General features: G+C 40.9%; 1 protein-coding gene across 2 annotated transcripts in view; it reads right to left on the bottom strand.

Moving 5' to 3' along the window:
• The window catches only part of MTA3 (metastasis associated 1 family member 3), a 150,937-nt gene that overhangs the window by 73,611 nt on the left and 55,148 nt on the right, over positions 1–22,178 (bottom strand). For both annotated transcript variants that reach the window (XM_065400884.1, XM_065400885.1), the window contains 2 exons: positions 20,556–20,619; positions 19,444–19,561 (listed from right to left, as the gene is read on the bottom strand). In XM_065400884.1, coding sequence (XP_065256956.1) covers positions 19,444–19,561; positions 20,556–20,619 — 182 coding nt within the window. The remainder of the gene's footprint in view (positions 1–19,443; positions 19,562–20,555; positions 20,620–22,178) is intronic.

Genomic DNA, 22,178 nt, shown 5'->3' with positions numbered 1-22,178 from the left:
TACATGATTTTGCTGAACTGAGTTACAGTTGTCCCATTTTATGACGACATATTTATACGAGTAATGTTTGAAGAGTTATCCTTTTAAGAAGCTAGAAACTAAATGATTACGAATATGAGGAAAATATAAAAAATACATCCAGAAGATATTGGGTTACAATTCCTAGCAGAAAAATCACCAACTCTCTTTTTTGACACTTCAACTGATTATATGCCTGATTAAAAATAGCATGAAGTATATAACTTTTAGTCACAGGAGAATTGTGAGGATAAAGTACTCTGATACTATTATTGTGAGTGCAAAAAAAAAAAGTCAAAGTGAAATACAGACTCTGATTTCATTGTTAATTTGTTAACAGATACTTCCCTCCGATCAGAGATATCACAAGTGTCAGGCAGCATACTGCTTTCAACTAATCCTAAATTTCTTTCTTGAATATAGTTTTAATCTGCCACACAACACCCTGGAAAACAGGTAGTTAACTACTGTATATCTGTTCCCAGTTCATGAATCTTACTCTCATATTTGTTGTTGGACTGATTGTCTGCAAGCCTTGTTTTTAGTTATTTATTTTACCGAAAATATAAAGCAGCATCACTCTTTCATCTCTCTCAGTCGTCTGGCTAGAAATGAAGATAAAAAAAGATCCCAGGTACTAAACTGCACTATCTAGAATAAAGTCTCACCTTTCTGCTATGGTCTGATGAATAATTCATTTAATAATACAACTTCCAGTCTTACTTTAAAACAGGTAACATGCCTATTTTCTCTCTCTCTTTATAAAAAGTTAACTATACAAGGCAGCGGTGATTATTAAATATTATACAACTATTTTTCTAAAATAACTGAGTAAGAGTGTACGTGTGTGTGTGTTCATGTGCATCCACTACACAATACTGAAAGTAGCGCATGGAATGTCTCTTAAACTAGTACCCAAAGACAAGGAAAGCCCCACTAGGGTTGGAGCAAATGCACCTTTCAGATTAAATTTGCATGTCATTCTACTGGTACTTAAGGTATTCAAACAGTGCTCTGCATAAACCACACTAATATGGTGATCCTTTGTAGGCTTTAATGGCTGGAGCTTAGAACTTTTTTCATTATAAAGAATCTGGAGGCAGGATGTGGTTTTCCACTTTATTTGCTTTTGTGATTAAACTACCGAAAGTATAAACCAGAAATTGCCCGGAATTCAAAGGTTTTACATTTGACTCTACAAAAAAATAAAATTGTGTTATGTGCAAATAACTCCTAAGGAGGGGGAAGGGCAGAAGAAGGGGAATGTAGTATGTTTATCACTTAATTGCAGAATAATCCCCATCCTTAACTAACATAATAAAGATACACAAGGATGGGTCTCTTCCAGGTGGAAGAGTGTAAATAACAGTTATTCAGTTAGTATATAAATGAGTTTTTCAGTTACATAAACCCTAAATTAAGGTGCATATATGAATGGAATGCATATGAATTAAGCCAACCAGTCGGTAAAAGCTGTCAATTGACACAAGTACAGCACTTGCTTACGGCGAGTCAGATATCTTTATACTGCTGCTAAAACCTGTCTAGTCTGATCACTGTCTATATTCTATGTCTCTAGTCCATAAAGGTTAAGATTCCCAATAATCCTTCCCTCAAAAAATCACTTAGGGATTAAAACCGCCCCATTCCCAACAGCCTAATTAGCTGTATTAGTATGTGAATCTTGGAATTCTGAAAACGCACCAACTGCGAGTAAAGCAATGGGAGAGAATTTAAAATAGGTAGGATTTTTTTTTTTTATAAGTAGCAAATACTCAGCTTTAATCATCACTTTCCAAATTCCTAGAAAAAAATTATTTTCATGCTCTAGTTGAAATAGTTACTCCACCTAAGAGATAGAGTTTGAATCTGCCAATAGGGCTTAGAATGGTCTGAACTGTAACCATGTGGTCTTGACCAATGCCTCCATCATGCTGCCTCAAGTAGTACTAACCTATATGCAGAGGGGCCAATGCCAGATGAGAGCAGAACATCAGAGCGCAACCCCTTCTGACTCCCAATACCCTGCAGAGTCTGATCACTGTTGTGCATTCAAGAAGGAGCTTCCACAATGCAGGGAAAATAGGAGCACAACACTCTGGAGATAGCACTCTCCACACCTTACCTTCACCACAAGATCCCTGACTAGTTACGGGCCCCAGTGCTCACAGAATCCAAAAGAGTTATCAGGGCACCCCTACTTTTACATTGACCTTTAAAGGCATTTCCAGAGTTTAAGGCAGAGCCTTATTTTAGATGCAGGTATTGCAAATACTGACAAGTATTCAGGCACAACATGGAGTCTAACATTGCACCCTTAACTCTGAATTTCCTTGCTGTTCTCTTTTAACATTTGTGAAAGAACCTGAACAATTTGACTTGCACTGTGAAATCCCACTGCCCCCATTGAGTTTGTATTTTTATGTTTCAATATTTGTATTTTTGTACTGTATAGTGGTTTTAAAGTAACAGTATCCCAAGTGAAAATCTTCTCATTTCTAGACTTAGTATTAAAATGTTTTTCTGGTGCTTTTGTATTTAGATACTTACCTAAACTAGTCACTGTTAAGGCAAATCACAGTAAGTAGTACATTTTTAATCAGGGGTTCTCAAACAGGGGTTGGGACCCCTCAGGGGGTCACAAGGTTATTACATGGGAGGTCACGAGCTATCAGTCTTCACCCCAAACTCCCCTTTGCCTCCAGCATTTATAATGGTATTAAATATATAAAAAGTGTTTTTAATGTATAAGGGGAGGGGGGTCCCACTCAGACGCTTCCTATGTGAAAGGGGTCACCAGTACAAAAGTTTGAGAACTACTGTTTTTAATAAACAGGGTTGCCTAAATTCAAGTTCAACTTTGTATTTATTTCTTTGTCCTCTACTGGGCTTCTTAAGATTTTTACAATTCTAATTTGAATATAGAGAAACTGTAATAGATTTAACATAATACTTGAAATGAAAAAGCATGAGGTGGTAGGGCATTTCAGGGAAAGTGTCATGAAAAGATGCCTATCAAGCTTCCCTACAGAAAGCAGTTACTCAGTGTATTAAATAGCCATTTTTGAAAGTTTAATACCACAAGCTATGGAAATGTTTTCTCTTTTAAAAAAAAATTAAGCTAAGGCCCTGATCCTGCAAAGGCTTAAGCACATGCTTAACTTTTCAGATGTGAATAGTCTCATTGACTATGGGTCTATGAAGCCAATGGGACTACTCCCTTAAATAAAGTTAATTAAATACATAAATCAACATGACAATTTTTTCTGTAAAATGAAGCAGATTTTGAATTATTCAGGTGTAAAAATATATCTCGTTCACATCTGGTAATCTGTTTTTCCACAGCTATACAGTAACTTAAAAAGAAAATTAAACATCAGAAAACTGTCAAAAAGAAACAAACAAGCAAACTGGACTTACAATGATCCCATCTATGCAGTTATTGGAGTAGAAAAATATATAAAAGATAATTAAGCTCTGAAATGTGGTTTGAAATCCAGTTAGTGAATGTTCACTGTAGTACATTACTTTGTAGAATAAGTATGTAACAATTTGACCATACAATCATTATCAAGCACAGAAGACTGTCTAAGCCCTGAGTGTGTTCATTCCTGTAAATTAATCTCAGACAGGACTCTAGCCATTATTAATTAACAGATCTTTCCAACCACAATGATCTACAGCCTTCTATGCCAATGAATCAATGAAGGCTGTTAGTCTTACACTGTGGCCAGCTGGCAGAAAGAGAAGCAATATATTTTAACCATTTCCTTTGTTTAAGTAGTTGGGGCTATGAACATCATCCATAGGAACAGGAGAGCTCATGGTAAAAATCTCCTTTAGCAGCTAAATAAAGTGTGAAATCTTGGCTCCCTTGATGTCAATTGTAAAACTCCCACTGATTTTACCTAAATGTATTAAAAAAATCTTGATGAAAGACTTGTTGCTGAAAACTAATTTGGGTCATTAGACAATACTATTGCCATAAACTCTCAAATCTTGTGATTTAACTGATTAAAAGTTTTAGTACCAAGGACACCTGCATGCCCCTTCATATTTAGGCATTTGGCTGGTAGACAGGAAGTTATCAGTTGGTCTAAGAATTAAAGGCTCCAATTCAGAGATGTACTTAAGCACGTTTGTAAATTTAAGCACATGAATGGTACCATTAAGTCAGTGGAACTATTCACTTACATAAACTTACAAATGTGCTTAAGTTACCTTAATGAGACAATTACAAATATCCAAAAAGGGGGTGGGAGGTCAATACAGGAAGGCAAAGTTGAGAATTCATTATTATTATTTTGTCCTATGTTGTTTCTTTCACCAAGGATCTCAAAGTGCTTTGCAAACAGTACAACACACCTAAGTCAACCACCTAATGCACAGTATATTCTTGACTATCTATTTTTGCTGGTTCAAGGTGCAATCTTGGACACCTACTATTTCATCAATGCTGAATTCAGACAAATAGAACATATTTGTTGGTAGGTTTACAAAACATACCTATTGATTTTTATTCTCTACAGATTACTTATTCTGTTAACAGGCTCAATACTCATACCCTGCCAATGTCAGAACACAACAAGTTGGCATGATTATTGACTCCAATTTATGCAATGGGTAGAGTTAAAGGGAGCAATATTTTTTTATTGATTTTAATTCTAACCTGTACGTATATGTTTCACTATAACTAAGCTTGGCAGAAATCAATTTTTGTTTTTTATAATTTTGATAGATAATATTGGTGTTTATTTTTAAACTTTTTTATTTTCACAGTTGTGTAATTATTTTGTGGGATCAGACAATTATTTAATGACAGCAGACACTGATATTCAAAAAGTTAACCCATTATTGGACAATGTTAAAACACACTGTCAACATCACATGTCAAAGTATACAAAATAAATATCCTGAAATCAGATCTAATAAGTTCTCGAGCACCATTTTTCTTACTTTGCCTCTCTGTGAATTATCAATGGAAATATATTTTCAGTTTGTGCATGCCTGGGAAAATAGACATTTACCTATAAAAATCTAATCCTTACAAGCCTAACTATAACAGCACATATTAACTATATTATCTATCTTCAGCTCCACCGCTAATGATTTTGTATTTTTCTGTATTTCTTTTAACACTTTACAAATGTTTAACATACAGTAAAACAAAGGACCAAAATTAAATTAGGAGTAACTACACTGAAATCAATGGAAATACATTGGTATAAAACTGATGTGAAAGGAGAATTAAACCCAAACCTTTAAATACTGGATGACATAACTCCTGCAGCTGTCTGTCTAACTGGGGTACTTTTCAAATTAACTTAGCAATGGTGCTCCTAACAGGCAGGCTTGGATTAACCAATATGCACTCAGTACACTTGCACAGGGACCAGTGGGGGGGGGGGGGGGGGGAGAAAGAGTGGCAGTGCAACCCTACACACCAGAAAAGAATGCCACTCACTCGCTCTGTCACCTCCGTGTAGGGTGACCAGACAGCAAATGTGAAAAATCGGGACAGGGGGTGGGGGGTAATAGGAGCCTATATAAGAAAAAGACCCAAAAATCGGGACTGTCCCTATAAAATCGGGACATCTGGTCAGCCTACCTCCGTGTCATGACGGAAGGGCAGCTGGGCCAAACCTGAACAAGTGGTGCTGCAGCCTGGTACTTACCTCCTCCCACCCTAACCACCAAACTATCAGATGGCTCACCACATCCTCCCAGAAAGTCAGGCACACCCTCCCCGCTCCCATCCCGCAGTTGAGAACCTCTGTTCATACAACAATAGTTTAGTTATATATGCAGACTTATAGAAAGAGACCTTCTAAAAACGTTAAAATGTATTACTGGCACGCGAAACCTTAAATTAGAGTGAATAAATGAAGACTCGGCACATCACGTCCGAAAGGTTGCCGATCCCTGGTTTAGAGTTTAAAAGGTCAGTCTCTCGGTCCCAGACCACAGTGAGTTGGGAGCACTGAATGTGACACTCTGCTCTGGGGGAAAGGGAGGGTCTGCTTCACACTATGGCCAGGTCTACACTAACCCCCCCACTTCGGACTAAGGTACGCAAATTCAGCTACGTTAATAACGTAGCTGAATTCGAAGTACCTTAGTCCGAAGTTACCGCGGTCCAGACGCGGCAGGAAGGCTCCCCCGTCGATGCTGCGTACTCCGCTCGCCGAGCTGGAGTACCAGCGTCGAAGGCGAGCACTTCCGGGATCGATCCGGGGCACTTCCGGGATCGATTTATCGCGTCTTAACCAGACGCGATAAATCGAACTCAGAAAGCCGATTGCTTACATCCGGACCCGGATGTAAGTGAAGACGTACCCTGATACTGCAGCATCTCCTCCTGACAAAATGGATAGTAGCTTCACTCCAAAGCAGGCTTAGTTCATAGCCTAAATTGTAAGATGCTGTTGAAAGAAAGGCTTAATTGAGGAGTAGTCAAGATCCAAAGTAACACTTGTTAAACAAAAAATCAGTGTAGACACTTTTAATTGGACTTAAACCTGGTTTATATTAGTTTAGCTTAATTCAGTAAGGAACCAACTTAAGCTAAATTGATATTGCACACAAACACAAAAAAATTAAAAGAATGTTGTTATTGTTGCAAAAAATCAAGGAAATGCAAGAATTAAGGTTGCCTGTTCAGTCTTAATTCAGCCTTCTTGTGTGTCTCCTTTATGATACAGTCTTTAATTACATGATTACATATTTTTTCCACAGACTATGTATTTATTCTATAAGGCTCCGGCCTCATTTAGTCTACAGAATGGACAGTGCTTGCTTAATGAGCAGCTATTCATTGTTTTGTTTCCCCTTGTCCAATGAGTGGCCCAGGCTTTATTTACTGCACACTGTTCAAACTTTGCTCTGAATACAGCATTATTTCCTCATGAGCTTTTTTATGGCGCTCATCACTTATAGATGTGAGTGCTTCATACGTATTAATACATATATTTTAACAACACTCCTCTGAGATGAGGGACCCATATTATCACCATTTTACAGACTGGCAACTCAGGCACAGTGAGGTTACGGTCAAAAGTATCCACTAACTCTGGACCTTCAATTCGAGACATCTAGAACCTGATTTTTCACAGTATTTAACCTTATATTGCATTTTATATGATCAAAGAACAGTTCCCAGCTTCAGTTGCAGCTATGAGTGCTCTGAACATCTGCAAATCAGACCCCAGGCTCTCAAGTCAAGCACCCAGAAAACGAGGAATACATAATTAGCGACAACCTGTGAAAAGTTTGACTAGTTGCTTAACTAGCATTGCAGAGGAACTCTGTGGCAGGCAGGAATAGAATTCAGTTCTCCAGGGCAGCATTTAATTGTTTTCTCCATGAGACCTTCCCTTCTCTTCCTGCAGTCCCCCGCCTCATTCACTACACAGCTTCCAATTTCTGCAACAAATGAAGCAGGGGTCCTGTACAGAAACCAGATTTATCCCCAGAGCAGGTCCATCCTGTGCACTGAATGAGGCAGGGGTATTGTGTAAAAAAAAAGTATGGGATCATGTAATGAAAGACTGCATCATACTGCACATGCACAAGCAACCTTAATTTTGGCATTTTCTAACATTTCAGTGCTTGACATTGCAATGTTAATAATAATGTTTTTTAACATAGTTTTTTGTGTATAATTCCTTCGCTTTTTTTTTTTTTTAAAGGCAGACTGAAAAATCAGAAATTCCACCACGTGGCATCCTATTGACGCCCACAAGGATAATCAGCAGGGGTGGATCCATCACACAAACCTATCCCACTTGAGATAACAAAGTAGCTGATAGCAGCAATAGGTTATCATCCTTTGTTTCGACCAGCACCAGAGGGGAATGACACCCTTTGCCACGGCCCTTCACAAGTATGTGCTGACAGCAGAGGAATGGTGAGACTCAGAAACGATGGTTTCCATTCCAGCCTCTGCAGTGGAGTCTGCTCAGCTGGGCCCAGACTCTTCTGTCCATTCCCCAAGTTTGACCCCTTCTGTCCTGTCCACTTCGAACTCTCCCCAACACACTTCCAGCTTCTCCACCCTAGTCTCTTTGCCCAACCCGCTTTCCTACCCACCCCCGGCTCCTTGTCCCCAGTCTCCTTATCCAGTTGCTTGTCAGATCTGTCTCCCACATCCTTCCCCGTGCCCCAATGGTTTCCAGACCTACTCTTATCCCACTAGCTCCCATCATTTTCTCCACATAATCTCCATTCCCTATTTCCCTCTCCAGCTCCCAGTCACCTTGCCCAGCCAGTCCCAGTCTCCTTCCAACTCCTGCCAACCTCCAATCCCAGTTGTGTGTGTCCCTCCCCGAAAAAATCCTCCCAGTCTCTTGTCTCAATCTACTCCTCCCACCCCCAGTTCCAGCTCTTGTCCACATGCCTGGCTGCCAGCAGGGGCATCACAGAGAACACAGGAAAGACAGGCTCTCTTGCCTTCTATTCCGATGACCAGCCCCAGCCTGGCTCACAGCAGTTCAGAGCTGCAATAGCAGGGAAAGACACGTTCAGCCCTGAGTGGAGGATGCCTAGTGCAGATGGAATTTTTGGAGTTTTTAGCTGTGAAACCCTAGCAAGTCTTTACTGAGCATGTGCAAGTCGTGATTTTTTGAAGGTTTATAAAACTTGGCCAAATTTAGACAGATTTTCATATGGACACCAAAAGGCACATCCCTCACACAAAGGCCACCCCCTTGCCAAATTTCAAGTCCGTGTTCCAAAGCATGGTTTTTTTCAAAGAAAAGGTCATCAGAATTTTTAAACATGGGAAAAACAACGTATTTTTCACTGATCTCATTCTTAGAAACAACTGAACTGTTTTGGCTGAAATTTTCCAGAAAAATGCAGCCTGAGGCAGACAACCAAGCCTGGAAAATTTCAGCCCAAACAGTTACAATTTAGCAAAGTTATTGCAACTGAAAACAGGGTTTTATACTTGGAAGTGTTAGACAACTTTAAGAACAGGCAGTGTAATGAGACTAGCTTAAACTGAATGAAGTGTGTCCATTCTGTGTTTCAAACCACAGAAGTGCAACTTTGGACAGAGACAAGGCCTTTAAGGAAGAAGGGTATTGCAAACTCAGTGTTGTGCCATCACAGAAAAAGATGGTATTTCCTCCCTCCCCCCAGTGCTAAAAAAGCAGTAAAATAAAGCATTCGACCCCGGTTACCTTTGGCCTGGATCTTGTCCTAGCCAAATTCTGCTGGGAGATCCTCAGTGTGGAAGATATACCAGAAACACCTCAACTGCTAGAAGAGGGCCTCATCCTCCCTGATTGAACTAACCTCATTATCTCTAGACTGATTCTTGCCTGCATATTTATACCTGCCTCTGGAAATTTCCATTACATGTGTTTGACGAAGTGGGTATTCACCCAAGAAAGCTTATGCTCCAATACATCTTTTAGTCTATAAGGTGCCACAGGACTCTGTCGTTTTTTACAGATCCAGACTAACACGGCTACCCCTCTGATACTTGATACCAGAAAAAGAATCCAGACATGTAGTTAGAACAATGGTCCCCAAACTGTGGAGCGCACCCCCCTAGGGGGGGTGTGGAGGAACATTTGGGGGGGGGTGGAGCAGGGCCCTGGACAGCCCCTATGGGGAACAGCCACGGAGCGCTAACCAGCCCTGTTCCACTCCCAGCTCCGCTCCAGCCCCACCCCTGGCTCTGCTCCAGCCTCACCCCCCAGCCTTGGCCCCCAATCATGGCCCGACCACAGCTTCCGCTCCTGGCCTCTGCCTCAGCCCCGCCACCTGTCCCGGCTCTGCTCCCAGCCCCAGCCCCGCCCCCAGCTGCAGCCCCAGCCCCCTGTCCGTGCCCCTCCCCTTCCCCCAGGAACTACAGCCCTGCTCCTGGTCCTAGCTCGGGGGGGAAGGAGGGGGTGCGACCGTGAAAAGTTTGGGGAACAGTGAGTTAGAAGGAGTTGCAGTGGAACATTACCAAAGGGTTTTTCCCAGTAATTCCCCACAAAAAAATGTTATTAGCAGAGTCAAACCTTTTCTTTTGTGTGCCAATGTCAAAAGTCAACTAGGTCATGTTTTCGCTCTACCAACAAGACTACTGTAATTCTTGTCTAGCTGGGAACCCAGGGGAAATCATTCACCAGTTAAGACTCTTTCTAACATTAAGCATTTTATTGAAGTTTTATTAGAGGAAAGCACTTGGGGATATATGAATAATAAATACTAAAGGAGCAGTGATTTCTCAGTCGACCTCTGCCTCAATCCTACAGTAAGAATCCAACAGTCACAGGATCATAACTCCTGCGTTTCTCAACTCAGTATCTGGTCCTTAATATGTAACTATGTGTATGTCTACACTGCAGCTGGGAAGTGTAATTCTCTGCTTAGGCAGATGTACATGCACTAGTTCTGACCAAGCTAGCCCAATAAAAATAGCAGTGTGGCTGCGGCAGTATGAGCACCGGCTCCGGCTAGTCATGGGTTAGTCTGAGGTACATATTTGGGTTGCTAGACCAATTCGCTGCGGCCACACTACTATTTTTAGCACACTAGCTTGATCAGAACTAGCATGCGTATGTGTAGCCAAGTGGGAAACGACACCTCCAGCTGCCGTGTAAACTTACCCTTACAGTGCACAGGGGAAGTTTATTTTCTTTTCACAATTATAAAAATAAACGTTATACTTTTTATAATAGTAACCGTTTGGAATCTGGAAACAAGTTGGGGTTTTATTTCCTGACAACATGTACACATACCTTGGTTTTTGCAGTGGATGCGTATCTCCAGACAAGGAATGCCTATTACTCATCAGTAAGGCTATGTTTTTGTCATGGATATTTTTAGTAAAAGTCAGGGACAAGTCACGGGCAAACAGAAAATCACAGAAGCCGTGACCTGTCCCTGACTTTTACTGAAAACATCCATGACAAAATGGGGAGGGAGGAGGGTCCAGCACCCTGCCCTCTGCGCCCCCTCCTCCCCCAGCAGCTGGGAGCTGCAGGGACTCCATTGCCCAGTGGCTGGGAGGAATCCCCCTGCTGCCCTGCAGGGCTGGGAGCTGCGGGGGGTCCCCCACCACTCACGGTGGCAGGGGAGCTGTGGGGGCCCCCCTGCCAACACTGAGCAGCTCCAGGGTCTCTCTGCTGCCGTAGGCTGGGAGCTGCGGGATGGGGGAGGACGGCTGCTCGCCAGGGCTGAGCAGCTGCAGGAGGGGGTCTAGCAGCAGCAGCTGCAGGGCCTCCCCCCGCCCACTGAGCAGCTCCAGGGTCCCTGGGAGCTGCAGGGGGGGCCCCTGTTGCTTGTGCAACTGGGTTCCTGCGGGGTCCCCCACTGCCAGCAGCAGCTGGTCAGCTGCGTGCCCCCCAATGTCACGGAGGTCACTGGAAGTCATGGATTCCATGACTTCCACGACCTCTGTGACATAATCTTAGCCTTACTCATCAGAGAAGAGAAATAACATCCAGCTGTAGATGACACCCAACCTGACAAGGGCCTGCAGCTCTAAATAAGCAGCAAGCTCAGTACTTCTGGAAGCTGTGCTAAGACAGTACAAGTTGTTTTCCTACCGAATAGCTATATGTTCTTATGTGTTCATAACTATTAAATAAATTAACAACACAAGGACAACTATCTAAAAATAATTTACCATACTGCTTTAGAAGACAAAGACCAGCCAAATCTACAATAGCCTCATTTTATGTGGGGTTTTTTAGGTTTTATTAAACTTTTTTTATTTTTTAAAAGCAAACTATGTTTTTCACCACAAAAATTAAAATGAAATACAAGTGAATCTCATTTAACTGTAAAAGAAAGTCTAGGAAGTACAATCAGATCTTTGGTATGTGTGCTATTTAAAGTGTTTCTGGATTTTGCTGATTTATATTATCTGGGGAAGAAAAAAAGTTAATTTCAAGGGAAACAAAATCAATATCCATAGTACAGAGACAGGCACCAACTCATTTTTTGTGCCTGAATAGGCCACTGAAAAATGTAAAACACTGGAGGCAGACACAATGTAAATCTTCATTTGGTATAATAAAAATCAGAATTTTCAGTTTACAAACCTAATAGAAGCCATCATTATGTTTATAGCAAAATAATTTGGTTCTTACAGAATACACTTAGATATTTCACAATTCAAAGAACTTTTCCATTTAACATCCACTTTGTGACCAGCCTTCTGAAAGCTAATCTGAATTAGCATGCTTTCAGTGTTTTCGTTCAGATTTTTATGACAGTAACCATTCAAAACAAACTGATGGTGCATGTCACTAATATTTTTCTTTTCTTAATATAAGGTATGGGAGGATTTCTTAAAAGTTCTGTCTACTGGCGACTTATGAAGAAGATATTTTTCCTCTACTTTTATTCTGAACTGCCCCCTGCATACTGGATCTGTATGAAGTTACTAACATTCTGAACTTATTGCATAGTATGATTAGGAACCCTCCTACCAACACTACAAGAAGAAGAACTCTGCGTGGACTCCTCCTGACGGTTGAAATGACAGACTGGACCTCTACATAGAGTGCTTCCGCAGATGTGCACAGGCTGAAATTGTGGACAGACAACATCACTTGTCCCATAACCTCAGCCGTACAGAACGCAATGCCATCCACAGCCTCAGAAACAACTCTGACATTATCATCAAAGGGGCTGACAAAGGAGGTGCTGTAGTCATAATGAACAGGTCGGATTATGAACAGGAGGCTGCCAGGCAACTCTCCAAGACCACATTCTACAGGCCACTATCCTCTGATCCCACTGAGGAATACCAAAAGAAACTACACCATCTGCTCAAGAAATTCCCAGCTACTGTATGGGAACAAATCTACATGGACACACCCCCAGAACCCCGACCAGGGGTATTCTATCTGCTACCCAAGATCCATAAACCCGGAAACCCTGGACGCCCCATCATCTCAGGCACTGGCACTCTTACAGCAGGATTATCTGGCTATTTGGACTCTCTCCTCAGACCCTACGCTACCAGCACTCCCAGCTATCTTCAACACACCACTGACTTCCTGAGGAAACTACAATGCATTGGTGTTCTTCCTGAAAACACCATCCTGGCCACCATGGATGTAGAAGCACTTTACACCAATATTCCACATGAGGATGGACTACAAGCTGTCAGGAACAGTATCCCTGATGAGGCCACAGCACGCCTGGTGGCTGAGCTTTGTGACTTTGTCCTCACCCACAACCACTTCAGATTTGGGGACAACTTATACCTTCAAGTCAGTGGCACTGCTATGGGTACCCGCATGGCCCCACAGTATGCCAACATTTTTATGGCTGACTTAGAACAATGCTTCCACAGCTCTCGTCCCCTAGTGCCCCTCCTCTACTTGTGCTACATTGATGACATCTTCATCATATGGACCCACGGAAAGGAGGCCCTTGAAGAATTCCACCTGCACTTCAACAATTTCCACCCCACCATCAACCTTAGAGATCCACTTCCTGGACACTACAGTGCAAATAAGTGATGGTCACATAAACACCACCCTATACCGGAAACCTACTGACCGCTATACGTACCTACATGCCTCCAGCTTCCATCCAAGACACATCACATGATCCATTGTCTACAGCCAAGCCCTAAGATACAACCGAATTTGCTCCAACCCCTCAGACAGAGACAAACACCTACAAGATCTTTATCAAGCATTCGTAAAACTACAATACCCACCTGGGGAAGTGAGGAAACAGATTGACAGATCAAGACGGGTACCCAGAAATCACCTACTACAGGACAGGCCCAACAAGGACAATAACAGAACACCACTGGCCATCACATACAGTCCCCAGCTAAAACCTCTCCAGCGCATTATCCACGATCTACAACCTATCCTGGAAAATGATCCTTCACTCTCACAGACCTTGGGAGGTAGGCCAGTCTTCGCTTACAGACAACCCCCCAACCTGAAGCAAATACTCACCAGCAACTACACACCACACCACAGAAACACCAACCCAGGAACCAATCCCTGTAGCAAACCTCGTTGCCTACTCTGTCCCCATATCTACTCTGGCGACACCATCAGAGGACCCAACCACATCAGCCACACCATCAAGGGCTCATTCACCTGCACATCCACTAATGTTATATATGCCATCATGTGCCAGCAATGCCCCTCTGCCATGTACATTGGCCAAACCGGACAGTCCCTCCGCAAAAGAATAAATGGACACAAATCGGACATCAGGAATGGTAACATACATAAGCCAGTAAGTGAACACTTCAATCTCCCTGGTCATTCTATTACAGATTTAAAAGTCACTATCATTGAACAAAAAAACTTCAGAAACAGACTTCAAAGAGAAACAGCAAAACTAAAATTCATTTGCAAATTTAACACCATTAATCTGGGCTTGAATAGGGACTGGGAGTGGCTGGCTCATTACAGAAGCAGCTTTTCCTCTCCTGGAATTGACACCTCCTCATCTATTATTGGGAGTGGACTACATCCACCCTGATTGAATTGGCCCTGTCAACACTGGTTCTCCACTTGCGAAGTAACTCCCTGCTCTCCATGTGTCAGTATATAATGCCTGCATCTGTAACTTTCACTCTATGCATCCGAAGAAGTGAGGTTTTTACCCACGAAAGCTTATGCCCAAATAAATCTGTTAGCCTTTAAGGTGCCACCAGACTCCTTCTTGTTGTTATAGTATGATTAGATTATCTAAGGCCTACATTTTTCAAAAGTGACCACTGATTTTTGAGGCCTCGATTTTTGGGTGTCCAACTTGACACTTTAAAGAGACTTGATTTTTAAAGGGTGGGTGCTCAGGACTTTCTGAAAAATCAGGCTCTTTTAAAGTGTCATAAATTGGTCACTCAAAATCATTAGACACGTTTGAAAATGTAGGCATAAATCTCTATTTCAAGACTCACGAGTTTTCACAAGATCCTATCTTTACAAGACTTACTATTTTATTCCATAAACTCTATTTAACCCGCTTTTTTTTTCAGATTCCATTCTGTGAATGAGAATCCTAGTTGTTAAAATAACCCTAGCTCATACATAGCATTTTTCATCAGTAGATTCCAAAGAGCCTTACAAAAGGAAGTCAGTAGCATTATCCCCATTTTACAGATGAGGAAACTGAGGCACAGGGAGGTGAAATGACTTGTTCAATATCACCCAGTAGGCCAGTGGCACAACTAGGAATAAAACCCAGATTTCCTGAATCCCAATCCAGTCCTCTAGCTCCTACTCCACAGGGATCAATTTTAGAATAATTCAGAAAATGGTGCCAGGTCACATGCAGAGGCAGTCTGACAGCTGAGATGTGTTCTTATGCCACTTGGAGGTCGGCACAAAGAATCAGGCTGATATATTTAGCCCCCTTGTCCTCCAGGAATATTGATGGACTAATTCTTGCCTACATGACAGCCTGAAGATCTCATCATTCACTATACTTCTGGGATTAACAAGCTCTGCAAGAGCAAGGCTTGTAACACACAGTGAAATCCTGGCTCCAAGGAACTCAATGGGAATTGCAGTGGAGTCAGAGTTTGACCCACAGAGCTTATAAGCACCACAGAAGCTTTTTTAATGTTAAGGAATTTAATTTTAGAAAAACCTTCAGCTCTAAAGAAAGCTTCTGTAGGAAGAAAAGTTACTACATAGGCTTTAATCTACTAAATAGATATTATCTACTATACTATTTTAGGATCCAATCCAACTCCTACTAATCTCAATGGCAAAACTCCAACAGACTTCAACTGGAACATACCTATTGTCCAGCAGACAATATCCTAGCTCCTAATGTCAGCAAAAATTCTAGAGAAAATACATATTACAAAAGATTTAAAATGAGTATACTGTAAACAATCCATCTCTGATCTAGTGATCTTTTGAAATTAGCAATAATAAGTTCTTACTGAGGACTAGCCACCTAGAAATTTTGAATTTTGAAACCCCACGTATCAAATTAATGTGAACAAAGGATCTTGAAGATTTAGTTTGTTATTTTACTGTTCAAAATTATATTTGTCCACCTAATACAGCTGTATAGTTGGTGAACAGAGTTTGTTCAAAATTGGGGGGGGGGGGGGGGAATTCCCTTGAGATGAGACTAAGAATAAATATTTTTAACCCAAAAGAAGAACTGTTTAGAAAGTTATGTATACATGAAAATATATTTATAACCAAAGTCACAAAGAAACCTTAATGGTCACTACTAGGTGACCATTATAACACATTTTCCCCCCTTGCTTCAATACTTCCTTGTACATACATTCTATGTACTCCCCTAACCATAAAGTCTCTAAGCTTTTTTTAAAATTAATGGGTGCAAATACATATTTTAAATTCTGACAATGGCATGTCAACACTCTTTTTTTTTTTTAATTTCAATTCGCAACAATAGATATAAGTAGGGCCCTACCAAATTCACGGTCCATTTTGGTCAATTTCACAGACATAGGATTTTTAAAATAGTAAATTTCATGATTTTGGCAATTTAAATCTGAAATTTCAAGGTGTTGTAATTGTAGGGTCCTGACCCAAAAGAGGACTGTGGGGGAGTCACAAGGTCATTGTAGGGGGAGGTTGCAGTACGGCTACCCGTACTTCTGCGCTGCTGCTTGCGGCGGCGCTTCCTTCAGAGTTGGGTAGCTGGAGAGCAGCGACTGCTGGCTGGAAGCCCAGCTCTGAAGACAGAGCCGCCGCCAGCAGCAACGCAGAAGTAAGGATGGCTTGGTATGGTATTGTCACCCTTAATTCTGCGCTGCTGCCTGCAGAGCTGGGCTCTCAGTCAGCAGCTGCCACTCTCCAGACGTCCAGCTCTGAAGGCAGCAGCACAGAAGTAAGGGTGGCATGGTATGGTATTGCCACCCTTACTTCTGCATGGCTGCTGACGGCAGCGCTGCCTTCAGAGCTGGGTGCCCAGCCAACAGCCGCTGTTTTCCAACCACCCAGCTCTGAAGGCAGCGCAGAAGTAAAGGTGGCAATACTGCGACCCCCGTGCAACTCCCTTTTGGGTCGGGACTCCCAATTTGAGAAACGCTGGTTTCCCCTGTGAAAACTGTAAAAGCACACAAGACCAGATTTCATGGGGGGAGACCAGATTTCACAATCCGTGATGTGTTTTTCATGGCCGTGAATTTGGTAGGGCCCCAGATATAAGTGCCATACAAAAACCTATGTTAAAAGAACTCTTTTACGGTTGTAAAGTCAAACCATGAAGTTGTCAACTGGACAAGTGCTGTATTGACTGACCATTGTGCAAGTAATACCTTATTAGACAGAAAAGGAATTTGTTAATAAGTATGGGCTCTAGATTGCATTTTATATTCTCCTTTGATCTGTAACCATATGTTTCCAGTCCTTGTAGGCGCTTCTATTTGGATTTTTATCTTAAGCTTTGTCAAACAGACTTCTGTTTGGTTTTACTACACAGACACTTGGTCTACACTACAGATTTATGTTGGTATAACTACATCACATAAATCCACACCCATGAGCAATGCAGTTATACCAACCAAACTCCTGGTGTAGACAGTTCTATGTCAACAGGAGGGCTTCTCCTATCGACACAGCTACTGCCTCTTGATGAGGTGGACTACCTACACTGACGGGAGTAGCTCTCTCGTTGGCGTAGACACCATCTTCAGTCACTAAGCACTGCAACTGCACCACTGCAGCGCTGTATGTGTAGACAAGCCCTAAGTGCTGTGGGCTAAGAAGAGTGTTGAGCTGAGGTGAAGCTAGTGAACTGAGCACACTGCTTCCAGAGGCAGCAAATCTGCTTGCACTGCGAGTGCCCAGCAGTCAAGGGGTTCAAGTATAAGAAAGTGGAGTGTACAGACAGGTTGGAGAGGCCTATGCCCCAGAGCCAGAGCATAACTCTGGGGCTAACTATCTCCACTGATTTTGCCACAGGTAATCTCTGCTCTACCCCGAAGACTCATTTAGGAAGCCTAAGGGCTGGGCTGTGCAAACTACTAGCCTGCAGAGGGAAAGAACTGGGCTTGTGAAACCTGGAATGGGGCACTGATATTGCCAGCAGCCAGTAGTTTTGGGAAAGTTTCCCCCCGTGAGCACAAATAAGGTTCTCTCATGCTGTAAGAAGTGGTAGTGATTCACCCTGTACCCAAAAATGTCACAGTCACTCTCTATTTACATCCTTAGTAAACATTCTCTTTCATCATATGAATCTTTATATAATAAACAAATTATTTGGTTCCCTAGAATCAGGTACATTGTATCATATTCCAGTCATGTTTGTAGCAAGCCTATATTCTTCACAAGCAACACTGAATACGTTTTTCCGTGACTACCTTACCTTGTCAAGTAGCTAATAAATAACATAATCCGAATAATAATGCAGTGATCTGCCACATTGCATCTATAAGAAATCAGTCTACCTCTCTTACTGAAAAAATCATTCTTCCATTATACAGTTCATTAGACAAACTTTGAACCATACTAGTTTTTAAAACAAACAAAACAAGCAGCACACTTGACAGGAATAAAAGAGCACTTTAACATTCCATTAAGGGTGCAGTCCTGCATTTCATGTGCACTCGGAACTCCCACTGACTTTGTGCTACTGGTATGAATTTCATAAAAGTGCTTCCCTTATTAAGAAATAAACAACACCCAAGATTGTGAGGAAATAATACTTATATCTTAGCCATTCCTCAAGAAAACTGCTTCCTTTATTACCACTCTAATCAGAACATAAAACTCGGTAACAAAGACTGTTCAGAAAATTTCCAAAGCCAATATATGTACACTAAAAATAGATGGCAAACAGTTCACACCCGTCACAGTACAAATCAGCTTTAAATATATACCATATGTAAAAATCATATAAAAACAAAAAATAAAGTTTATGTGTAACAAAAGATTAAGAGAAATCTTAAAAATTCCAACTACATGAACAAGGTAGGAGGACCTATGATTTTCAAGATGTTCTAGGGAAGAAATGTTTATTTCAACCTTGCTACAAACCAGAAAGGAAATAGTAAAAACACCTTAATCTTGATGTAAGTTGATAATTAACAAGGGGAGGTCATGTGTTCAGCATGCAAAGCCTTTTTAGGAGAGCACACATTTTTCTTTTGTATTGTTGCTGCTTTATAGGGTCTATAATGTGTGTCCTTAAGACACATTTTCCTGTGAGGCCTACCTGAAACTAGCCAACTGAACCAAACAAACGGTCAATTAAAAAAAAAATCTTCTTAATTATATCATGACGCACAAAACCTCACCGGGTCATAAAGTCCATTCATTGGTTACCCAATGAACCCTCTTTTGGTGCCCCATTATATCGAATGTAGTTTTTCTGTTCCTCACGATAGGGAACCAAGATATTTCTGTTTTGGAAGGTGCCCTATCTTACCTTTGCAAGTCAATAGAAATAATAATATGATATGTTGATTTTTTTTACTTTAACATTCAAAGGCCAAAAAATATTTACCTTCAGCAAGCATGTCTGGTACATCTGCTTGATATCTAGGTCCCACTCTGATTTCTCCTTTGTCTGCTAAAAGTGTTTTCAGTGATGGATCATATACCAGCGAATAAAAAAACGTATCCTAAAAAGGAAAAGATATTTGCAATAATATTAATTCATTTAACTGTTTCATTTTACTTTAAACCTACAAACTTCTTTCATTTAAAAATTACAAATACAAAAAAGAAACTCTACTCTTTCAATATCATATTCACTTGTACTGACCTTCCGAGCTCCCTTTTAGGGTGCAAGACAGGCAAATAGAAAGCCTACAAAATATATTAATCTCCATTTTAGTGAATACAGATTTAAGTAAATTTAATATTGTCTCCCTGTTTAAATGGCTCACACAGAATCTCTTATAATGAATAAAATTGTTTGGAAGACATTTCATAAGAGTGTATGTGCAATGTTAAAGGTACAATGATCAGCTACTTATCCCCCAAATTTGGTATGTCTGATGCAATCTATTTTCTGAATTTTACTTTTCCCCCCCCTAATCTCAAAGATTTTTACAAATTACAGCTAAGCCCAGAACACCATTAAATTTTGAATAAGACCTACACAAAAAAGCACCGGTGTGCCCTTTACTTCTGCTGACTGGAGTAACAGCTAAGCACTATTTTTAGAGCCATGCTTACAAACCATTAATGGTGCTGGTACACAACTATGAAAATGAACTCATACTGATTTCAAACCAAAAATGTGTTTGCCCAATATTAAAATAACTAAAACCATTAAAAAAGGCATTTTATGTTCAACATTTTATAATATATTTTTAAAGCTACTTTTTAAAAAAGCACCTAACATATCTGAAGGAAGTGTATATTTTAATTTTTATGTCCAGGTGACAATAACTATTTAGTTGACTATAATAATAAAAAGAGAGAAGATACAATGTATTAAATGACTTTAATCCATAATACTTATAAAGCCAAGAGGTATTTTCACCAATCTTTAACAAGACATTCAATACTGAATTTTTTTAATTGTATGCATTTACTAAAATCCTACTATAAATATCAAAAAATAAATATTGGGATCTATGGAGTCTAAGTAAATGTGATGTGTGTTACCTCTTTATCAAGATATGACAACACAGATTCGGTCTCATTCAGAAGTGCAACACTGCATTTTCCCCTATACAAACAAAAAAGAACTGGTAAATTTTTTTTAAAGCTAATAATTTTTTTAAGATTATATATATAAAAGGTACACAATTTTCAAGAAAATACATTAGACAGTTAAGGTTTCCGTTTTTAGTTTGAAAATATAGTAAAAATGTATATAGCCACATTTTTAAACAAAAATGAGTATAAAAGGAACAAACTGAACAGTTTATGCTGATCTAAGCGCTCAAAACTGTATATAAGCAACAGTCTACAAGATGTGGGATCAAAGCTTTAGTCGAATGATAGAAGAGCAATGATAGAAAAACAAACCCCAAAGTGAACAGTAAATACAACGAAATAAACATAAATTCAAGAGAAATGCAAACACATGACAGACAATTACTTTATATGCAAAAGTGGAAAGGTGGGTTAACAGTTGAGGAAAATTAACAAAGGTAGGTCAAAATTCATACTGTAACACCACCAATTTTGTGAAGCACTTTGAAAGATTCATGTTTTCACAGGATTTGCTTAAAGCCAATTCAAAGTATGTTTGTTTGAACTTCATTTTAAGATGAGTTATCAAATTCCAAGATTTTTCAGAGAGCTTCCTCTCTTATCATAAATCCAATGTGTATTTTAATTACTGAATCCCTGCTCAATTCCAGAATAACTGCAGAAAACACACCAACAGAAAATAAATTCAGGTTTTTTTAAATAACGTATTCAAGTGTTTGATATATGCTCTGGTAACTTCAATTTTCCTACACAGCAAAGGGAAGCTAACAGAATGTAAATACACATACTAGGGTCCTTTAGCAAAATGCCAGTGATGTGCCGTTAACAACGGAATACTACTGGAACTTCCACCTGTTGCTGCTGCTGCTACTACTACATCTGTATCTCTAGGTACTACAAAAGAAAATGTTTACTGTGATGCTACATAAATCAGGCTAAACCAGCAAGCACTTTCTAAAATTAGTTCTGAGTTACTCTCTTCATGCTTCCTCACCTTTTTGCAATACAATATTTCACACCAATTAATACCTACTAAGCTTTATGAAGTAAAATATGTTTTATAGGTCAGCTAATGGGGCCTATAGGATAGTGCTCACCCAGAAGCACCCACCATACACAGGCGCCAACTTTTTTCTGAGCCGGTGGGTGCTCAGGCCCCTGGCCCCGCCCTGACTCCACCCCTGCCCCAAAGTCCCCACCCTAACTCCGCCCCTCCGTGCCCCTACTGGACCCCTCCCCAAATCCCCGCCCCAGCCCCACCTCCTCCCCTGGCGCACTGCGTTCCCTCGCCTCCCCCTCTCCCTCTCAGGCTTGCCATGCGAAACAGCTGTTTCATGGCGCAAGCGCTGGGAGGGAGGGGGGAGAAGCAGGACGCAGCGGCGTGCTCAGGGAAGGAGTCGGAGGTGGAGTGGAAGCAGGGGGCGGGGCGGGGAGCTGCCGGTGGGTGCAAAGCACCCACCAATTTTTCCCTGTGGGTGCTCTAGCCACGGAGCACCCACGGAGTCGGCACCTATGCCACCATAGTGAAGTTTTAGTTGGAGGAACATTATATGATTGTTAGATTTGTGC

This window comes from Emys orbicularis, chromosome 3 (genome assembly GCF_028017835.1).
Source record: "Emys orbicularis isolate rEmyOrb1 chromosome 3, rEmyOrb1.hap1, whole genome shotgun sequence".
Taxonomy (NCBI): domain Eukaryota; kingdom Metazoa; phylum Chordata; order Testudines; family Emydidae; genus Emys; species Emys orbicularis.
Note: the sequence above shows the minus strand (reverse complement) of the source record. Positions and strands in the feature narration are given on the sequence as shown.